The sequence below is a fragment of the Geospiza fortis genome, unplaced genomic scaffold (genome assembly GCF_000277835.1).
Source record: "Geospiza fortis unplaced genomic scaffold, GeoFor_1.0 scaffold413, whole genome shotgun sequence".
Classification (NCBI taxonomy): domain Eukaryota; kingdom Metazoa; phylum Chordata; class Aves; order Passeriformes; family Thraupidae; genus Geospiza; species Geospiza fortis.
Genome location: NW_005054386.1, coordinates 2,040,726 through 2,050,273, shown reverse-complemented (window position 1 = coordinate 2,050,273; position 9,548 = coordinate 2,040,726). Strand labels below are relative to the sequence as shown.

The 9,548-nt window shown below is 41.4% G+C and overlaps 1 protein-coding gene across 1 annotated transcript in view; it reads left to right on the top strand.

The window, feature by feature from the left end:
* Positions 1 to 9,548, top strand: part of TENM2 (teneurin transmembrane protein 2) — a 613,414-nt gene that overhangs the window by 432,889 nt on the left and 170,977 nt on the right. The window contains exon 6 of the mRNA XM_031060588.1: positions 5,159 to 5,393. Within this exon, the coding sequence (XP_030916448.1) occupies positions 5,159 to 5,393 (235 nt within the window). The remainder of the gene's footprint in view (positions 1 to 5,158; positions 5,394 to 9,548) is intronic.

Here is a 9,548-nt window from a genome sequence, read left to right as displayed (position 1 = left end):
CTGCTGAAGGGTCCAGCTTTGCTTTTGCTTGTATGACTGTGCACACTGGTTATTGTGGGCAAGCAATGGGGCATTTCTACTTTGATGGGTTTTCTCGTTGGTTTGGGGTTTTGTGTTTGTCTTTGTTTATTTTTTTGTCAGAGCAACATTTAATTTTGTACTGTAATATTGTGTTGGGGCCATGGCTGCAATGCACTGGCAGACACTGATAAGTGACTTACTGTTTCATATCACACATTTACTGAATTTTCAGTTTGAAATGTACAGTCTGGGATGACAGCCAGTCATTCAACCTATTCTTGCCTCAAAGAGTGTAAAAAAGCCAGGCAGACAAAAGAAGGAACACCTGGCAAATGTCTTGGGTTTCAAACAACAAGAGAGAGAGGTAATGGTATCCATGGTTAGGAGCGAGATAACTTTCTTCTGTACAGCCTGTGTTGAAAACATTTTCAAAACATTGAGATGCCATTTAGGAAGGGCCTAGCACAAAACAATGTAGAGAATGAAGCAGACAAACAGGAGAACTGAAGCAGAGACAGCACAAAGCCCAGCCTGTGATGCTGGGCAGGAGCCCTGGTGCCGCCCTGCCAAGCTCGCTGGGGCTGGGGCTGGGCACAGCAGCTCCTGTGCCACTGTCACACTCCTGCTCTCCCTGACTCAGAGCAATGGGAGCTGCCTTGGAAGATGGATTCAGCTTGGAAGGTGGCCCTGTGGTTCTGTGAAACACCCCTCTCTCACTGTGATGGGATGATGTGGTTTCCTTGGGAAAACAGAGTGGCAGAGGGATTTGAATAAAGAACCAGCAGTGCTGCCGACGAGGTTTATAATGCTGGCTGACAAGGGTTGTCTGTGGGCTTTTTAATTATTTTCTTTCAATTCATCAGCTTGGTTTTGGGTTTTTTTTGTTCAGTATTTGCATTGTTTAAAGCATAAGGAAATAGCTGTGTCATTGTTCATTTCAGAAAAATAATACATGTTTGGGTTTTCCCTTTTAGTTCTTTTGTGAAAAGGAAGGATGAGGAGGTGTAATATCTCTTTAGCATTTAATAATGTCACAGAGGATAATTCAGCACAACTAAGATACAATCTCCGTTACTTTTTGAGGTAGTATTGACAAAGAACTGGGATGCAGGGAAACAATTGCTTTAGATTAAGGATGCTGCCTTTCCTGCTTTGTATTTCATCTGTGAGGTGGGAGATCAACTCGTTCTCCTCAGATCACCATGTTGCTTGGATTTAGTGCATGAGTTAAGTGAGTGTCCCAAAGCCTGGAAAGAGCTATGAAAAACTATTTGACCATGTTGAAGTAGATCTGAATTTTCTTTTGTATTTTAGTCAGCATTTGGTTTGTAAAAAGCCCAGCAGTGATGTTTGGGAGCATGTGCTCAGGAGCTCTCAGCCATCTCTGATGTACCTGTAACTCTGGGACATCCAGGGGCTCTCTGTGACCCCTGGGACTGCCAGGCTGTAACACAATAGCACTGCTATCCTGCTTTATTTAAAGGTTTCACCAGATAAAAGAATGAACTGAGCATATTTTATTTTTTTTAGTGTTTTTGTTCTGATTCAACCCAACTAAGTCAATTGGGTAGCTTATGATTGCTTCAAAGCTACACAGATCAGACTTTGTATTCTCAGATTACTTAATTACAACACAATTTACCTTCACTCAACTTCTAATTTGAAATGAGTGCTGCTGATATTCTTGACTGCAGTAAGATCTCTTGAAGAATGACATGTTGATTATGTGGACACCAGGCCATGATTTTTTGAAAATGCTCAGTACAATCAATGTGTACTAAAATTGATTGGAATTAGGTATGTTGTTTGTTTGTGAATTTAAATGAGAAATTTAAAAATATTTAAAAGCCTAAGTGTGGAGAGTACCAGTATTTCAGATTTCCAGGTCTTTGATTTTCAGTATGGTTCTAAAAGACTTTTCCTAAATTCTAAATGTTTGCGCCTGTGTAGTGTATCCTGGTGGAATGACTAATTCAGCTAATAAATGAGAACAGGCACCATTTCCTCAGTATTGTCCCCCAGACCAATACTGGCTACTGCTATACCAAAAATAAAATCTATTTCCTGATGGAAAAAGCAAGATGTACTCCATCAAAACAATCATTGTGTTTAAGCTTCCAAATCAAAGGCTGTTTCCAGGGGCCAGAGTGTGTCATGCCATGGGATCCATGGGGCCAATCCTTTTGGATCCTTTATTTATGGGACAAATTATTTCCTCCTCTGGACTTCAGAGCTCAGCAGATTTGCAGGTACTGCTGGTGAAGTTTTAATTTAGGCAAAGATGCTCATAGACAAGTGCTCAGATATTCAGATGTGAATCCAATTTTATATCCCTGGCAAGTTGAATGGTGTTGGGCTCCTGCTTTTGATTCATTTGCACAGGTTTATGAAGAAGCAGCACATTAAGCTTTTATCTCTCTCATATATACACAAGTGTGTGCATGTCTCTAGTTAGTACTTTTTATATATATAAGCTTTTATACATTTTAATAGAAGCTATATAATATTTATATGATGTTAATATTGGTATTTGTTTATTTTTCTATATTAAATGCTACAATTGTCTTGCACCAGATTTCAGAGTTTTTGCAGCTGCAATGTGCGTTCAGTTACCTCTGCACAGCTCATTTTGCAAAAGTATTTTACATTTACGGTGTGGGAGCTGAATCTTGAGGCAGATTAAATAATCTGTGGTAATTTGATTTCAGCTCTTTTTTAGTCTTACAGAAATGCTGTTCATTCTCATTGATGTGCACTTGGCTCACTTTTAAGAGCAGCCTCCATGATATTGTGGTAACAAGATTCAGAGTCTTTATTTAACTGGTGCTACAGTGGCTCTCAAAGCAAAACTGTTTTGTTTATGTGGGTGTGACTTTTTTGTACTAATCCTTGAGAAGGAAAAGCTGCATCTAAAGTAAGTTGAGAAAACATGATGCACATGAATCTTTTGAAGTAACTATTAACACAAGGGCACATATTTGTATTTTATCACTCATAAATATTCACTTATTGAAATCCAAGCATGCTTTGTTTAAAGTCAGAACACAGACTAGAAAAGTAATTCCACTTAAGCTTCTATGCATGTGGATATTGTCCAAACACATTTTCTTCCTGCTGTGTCTTGCTCTGCATGCTGTTGTGGAATGGCACAGGACCTAGTACAGATTACAGATTTGATGTTCTTGGAGGTCCAAATGGGGGTTTTAAACATCAAACTTTATTGGCTAAACAGTCTCTTTTATGCTTAGATAAGACATAGCCAAGGATAGTGAGGAGAGCTGCACATATGATGGCCTTAAAATTTAGGATGTGTTCATAAAAGGTGCTTTTGTATTTAAAGCAGCTGACATTCCCACAGGGTGCACATTCTGGCAACAGACATTCAAAAAAGATAAAGAAACTGCTGTGTAGATTTAAGGCAGCGTGGGGAGGATGCAGAATTTATTATAATTCATTTCTTAAAGTTTCTTGTCAGAGGAGAAGTTATACTTGCCTTGTGTGAGCCCCAGTACACCTGGCTCTGTTCCTCAGCAGCCTGTGCTTCCCCCAGCCCTCAGAAACGCTGAAGAACATGAACAGCCTCTCTCCAAACCTGCTGGTGTCTCTGCTCCCTGGCTGTGTTGCTGTTAGGAAGAGGCTCTTTTCCTGCCTCTCCCTGCCCTGGCAGAGCAGTGCCAGCAGAGAGCTGCCCCTGGGCTGCTGTAGAACCCTGGGGTGAGGCTGGAAAACCTTCTGAGATCCTCGAGTCTGACCCTTAGCCCAGCCCTGGCAGGTCACCCCAGCCATGTCCCTAAGTGCTGCTGCAGCTCACAGCTCCATGCTGGGGAAACATCCTCCTGCTGCTCTGGGGTTTGGGTTTGGGGTGTCATTTTGTGTCTATTTTGTTGTTGGTTTTTTGTGTTTTTTTTAAATAAATATTGGCCTTCATTAACTCACGGTAATTATTCAGTTCAGCAGCTTTTCTAGACTTCTTTGTTTCATGTGACAAAGATCAGTCTTGCTGCAAATGATGTTTTGTGATGTTTTCTTTTTATTATTTGATTCATTAAGTACAGCGAAGTACTTTGCTTCAGTTTCTAAAAACAAACATGCATCATTAGAATTATCATTTCTCTAGTATTACTGATTAATGTTCACTAGAAAACAACTTGATACAATGTCTAAAGTATACAGTTCATTATAGTGTTTGTTTTCTTTATTCTTTTTTGCTGTTTTGCTGTTTTTATTAGACATAAATTATTGTAATGTGTGGAATTGCACATGAACTTATTTACCAGTCTACATTCATGTTTAGAAAAGTGATAATGTTAGAATGACACCTGCTTACCAGATTTTCTCTTCATGTGCTGTTATTTTAATCTATTTGCCGTAATGATTAGAACAAAATATTTTTCATTATCAATGCAAACATATCAGTACTCAAAGAATGAGAAAAGTTTATATTCTTCTTTATCCGTAAAAAATATAATCTGTCATTTTTCAATGAAAGAGTCTGAAAGAGTTGCATAATTTCCAGATCTTGCTGTGTGTTTGTGGCATTACTAAATAGAAAAATACAGGCCAAATCCTGATCACATGGAATAACATGAAAGATATCATCACTGCCTTGCTGCTCTCCTTTCATATTTGGAGTTTAATCTTCTTGTACTGGCACAAATCCGTTCATTTGAAGCTGATTGGTAAAATACAGTGAATGAAAGAAGATTGATTTCTCTGATTAAGTTTTATAGGGGCCTAAAGACCATATTCTCAAAGGCTATTTTTAATCCATTAAAACTCATCTGCTCAAAGTTCCTGATAGAAACAGAGGTGTTAAATTTCCTCCTGGTAGATGTAGGGAATGGTCCAGCTAGGCTGCTGTCCTGGCTGCTCCACTGAGGAGATTTTCTCCAGGGAGAATCCATGAAGAAGTATTTTAAAATTTAAATAGAGTCCTTGTCAACATGCCAGCTGTGCAGGCTGGCAGCACTGTTTTGAGTTGCTGGTCTCCAATAATCACTGCTCTGATTTGCCCACCCTTTGATGCCCACAGGTGCAAGAGGCACAGTCTCTTTTCCCAGGCAGTGGCCCCTTGAAAATGCTGAGGAGAGCAGTGCCACCACACACATTTGTGATTTGTTTTTCTTTTCTGTTTTAGGCCCTTCAAATCATCACAGCCAATCAACGCTGAGGCCACCTCTCCCTCCTCCTCACAACCATTCCCTGTCCCATCACCATTCCTCTGCCAACTCCCTCAACAGGAACTCGCTCACCAACCGCCGCAACCAGATCCACGCGCCCGCGCCGGCGCCCAACGACCTGGCCACCACCCCCGAGTCCGTGCAGCTCCAGGACAGCTGGGTGCTCAACAGCAACGTCCCCCTCGAGACCAGGTGGGTGCTTGGGGCATTCACTTTCTCTCAACATGATCCTTTCACCCAGGGTTTTTCTCCTGGGAAGCTGAAAAGGCAGTGAGAGAGGCCTCAGAGAAAAGGAAAACAATTCTTATCTCATTTGCTTCTGCTGTGTTGTGCTCATGTGTGGAATGTGTTTGGGGATTGTTTACCACAAGTGATTGTTTCATTGGATTCTGGTGTGAGTTGTTTTGACTCATTGTCAAATTAGGGCCAAGCTGTGTTAGAACTCTGGAAAGAGTCACAAGTTTTTATTATTATCTTTTTAGCATCCAGTATCTTTTCTGCGTTCTTTAGCATAGGATAGTATAGTAGTATAGCATAGTATTCTACATAGTATAGTAGTATAGTATTCTGTATTCTTTAGTACAGTATTCTTTAATACAATATAGTATAATAAAGTAATAAATTAGCCTTCTGACACCATGGAGTTAGATGCATCATTCTTCCCTGCCACAGGGCTCACTGTGCATTGACAAAAGGTGGTGGGGATGGACACCCTGGGGGATGCCGCTGGCGTTCCTCCAAAGCACACAGAGAGCATTTTTAGTTTGCTGGGAGATGTTTTTGGTGTCCTCTGTGTCAGGGGTGGTTTTTCTGACGCAGCATGGGGAGTGAGTGGCATTAGAGCAGCCAGCAGCCCCAATCTGCTTTGCACTGGAAGGTGCACAGTGAATATCGCTGCTCACATCCCATTTACAGCCTTTTATTGACTTGGACCTTCCTTGCATACACAACTCATGCTATTAATACAGCATATTTATATCACAGGCTCAGGGACAACTTAGAATTCATACTGTCTGTGCTGCTGAAAAATTATACATTTTGCCTTTCCTGAAGCAACAAACAGAGGCTCACTTGACATTATGCATTTTGGGAGACTTTGAGAAACAATCCGAGATTCATGACTGACAGTACTATAATTTTAATTTATACCTCATCCAGCATGCAAGTTCATTTTAATCTCTTCTGTACATGTTAACAGCTTGATGCCTGTGGGGCAAACAGCAGCATATAAATGAAAAGGTGCAGCACTTAGGCCTGACAGAGAAATAAATAAATAAATGCCTGACATGCTGCTGGTCTAAATATTCTGGTTTGTTGTCATTTGGGGTATGGAATGTCAAACATATTTAACTTGCACTTTAAATAGCAGAGTTGGCAGAGCTGATCTCTCAGAATTTAAAATTAGCCATTGTGGTGCTGAATAAAGTGCTTGGAAGAGCAGGGTGGTGTTGCTTGCCCAGAGAGTGACACACACAGGAGCAGGTGGAGGAGCTGGGCTGCTGGGAGCGCTGGCTCCTGCCAGGGTTTCAGCTGCTTGGTTGCCTCAGCTTCTGGGATGTTGTGTTTGGCTTGCAGCCTCGCTGGGCTTTCATGGGGCTCTGCTGGGTCACACCCTGAGGAGCCACAGCCCAGCCCCTCCAACTTGATTAACAGAGCTGGTTTGGAGCTCTGGGAGGAGCTGGTGTTGGAGCTGACAACGCTGAAGCTGGTGTTACTCAGGGGTTAATCAGTGGTGGGTTACAGATCCATGGGAAAGGGCAGGGAGTCTGTGCTGGGCTGGGGTGTGCACGGGGGGCTGCCCTCACTTTGTCCTGCTCTGCTAAAATGGGAACATGGGTGCCCTAAAGAAGTGGAAAGCAAATTCAGATTATCCAAAGTTGAGACAGCCATAAAAGGAAGGGAAAGTTATTCTTGCTTACTGAAGGTTTGGAGCTAACTTTGGCCAAATTTAAAAAAATAAACACAAAAAAGCCCAAAAACTCCTTAACTCTGAACTGCTGCTTCTGTGAGAACCTCTGCTGTTTTATAGAACTTAATTTGGACATCCTGCATTTGTTATTTATTGGTAAGAATTACAAGGTAGAAGTGTTGGTCCTGTTCAGCCAGATTAGTTCTTGCAGTGTGGTTCATTGTCCAGGATTTCTACCTACTTTTAATTCTGGTGTAGAGTGTGCTGTGCCTGGTCTGCCTCTTCCTGTATGGAATTGTTCTTGGATACAACAATAGGTGAAATGTGTCATTTCTGAAGGCTCAAGATTGTCCCAATTTACTAATCACTTTACCTGGAGGAAATTCCTTGGGATATTCACAAAAGGATTCTCTGCCATCATCCTGGCATCCCTGAGCCACAGCAGTGGGCATTTGTCTGGCTGGGTTTTTTTACTGTCTGATTTTGTACCTATTCCCAGCCAGAGGTGACTGTGAATGCCTTTACTGACTTTGGTTCTTCTCTTTTTTCTTATCCTGCAGCCTCTGGGAGTGTGTGTGTACATGACAAAAGGTTACTTTGTGAACACTGTTATTTTTGGAGCTTGCAGGATGCCCGACAGTTAATTGGAGCTTTTTGGAAGACAGGTTTGTCACAGGCAAGCATTAAGCTATTAGAAAATGTCCTGCCAGAATTGCTGTCTTCCAAAACTATTCCAGAGCTGCTTCAGGATCGATTTTAGTTCTTCTCTGAAATTACACACCTGACAGGGCTTGATGACAAGTTTCATCACAAGAATATTAACTCAAAAATGACCGAAACTGATGCTTGTGAAATCACTGAGACTTGCAGAATTAGCCTGTAACTCTTTCACTTGAAAACTGGTGTTTCATCTACATTCATACCAATAGCCACTAAAAAAAAAAAAAAAAAAGGGTGTCTTTTTGGTAACTTTTTACTTCAGCCCTTACTTTAAAGCTTTAGCTTTTGCAGAACATTGACCCCTCTCATGCTGCCTCTTCACAGTGCACGACTCTAATTTTTTTATCTTATTATCTGTTTAATAATCTCAGTAGAGGAGCGCTCAGGAGGCAAAGCCAGCACTGACAGCACCTGCTTTATCAAGAGAGGGTTTCATAACTCTCAGTTTTCATCTTTCAGTTACCTTCAGTAGATTCTGCTCTCTACTGAAAATGATGTGCAAGTGGTCACGTTACTGATTATGAAACAAAAGGTGGCACCTGAGCTGTCTGAAGGGAATGCTTTTTGTCAGCACTACAAAACTCAGATCACAATTTAGATTCCAGATGTCTCTTTATCTAACAGTACCAAGTGCTGAAATCATTGAATAATACAACACACGTCTGCATGTTGCCTTTTTTTTTCTGGTAAGAATATTTTAACCTTCCCTTTGTTCCTTTGCTGTCTTAGGCAGTTTAGGCTAAATTCAGACTGTTTGGAGACATCATGTTTTCCAAATATATCGCTTCTCTGTCTCTTGGTTCAGTATTGATTGGAGGTTGTTAATCACATTTGGTTTATTTTCTTTGTGATGTAAAGGAAGCTTTTACTACTTGCACATGTTTTCATGTGGCCTTTTCAGGCAACTGTGCCCAAATCTTTGTGAATCCTTTGTGGTGCTGTATTTGTTACATAATTACATTTATCTATATTGCAGCAACTCATGGCTTCTAGTGGAGTTCTGAGTTTGCAACATGCCTGGGCAGAGTTCCTAATTGTCCTTATTTAGAGTTGTAGAATGGTTTGGGTTGGAAAGAGCTTAAGGATCATCATGGGCAAGGACCCTTCCACTAGATCAAGCTCCTCAAAGCCCTGGCTAACCTGGCCTGGAACATTTCCAGTGATGTGTGCTTGATTTTAGGGTGGTTGTTCCTGGTTCAGGTAAACAAACAGGGGCTGTGCCTTCCCTTCCCTGCTTTATGGCTGCATCAGGCTCCCAGGCTGGCTACATAATCACTCTGTTTTCTTTGAAATAAGGGTCTGTAATGGAAGGGTTGAAATATCTCTAAGTAAGGACACAGTAATGCATGGCTGTAGCATTTTTATGGTGCTATTTTTATGGTTCATTTCTGCAGTATTTAGCTGCGTTACCTTTAGGCTCAGAGCTGCTGTTTAATGCTCTTTAACTTTTATTGTCCTCTTGCAGTGTGTTTCAAAGCATCTCCTCCTCCTCCTAACAAAGTGCTGGTTTCTACCTTCTCCAGTTGAGAGGTGTTCCTTTATTGCTGCTTTAATCATTGCTTTCCAAGGCGATGTGTGATGAAAATACTGCCTTTGAACATCCCAGGCTGGGTCTCCTTCCTTCCTGACAGCCAGAGGGGCAGTGCTCTGCTTTACAGCTGGGAATGCTTTGGGGGCACAGGGGGAAAGGAATGGCTTTGCAGGGGAGGTTCCTGTGG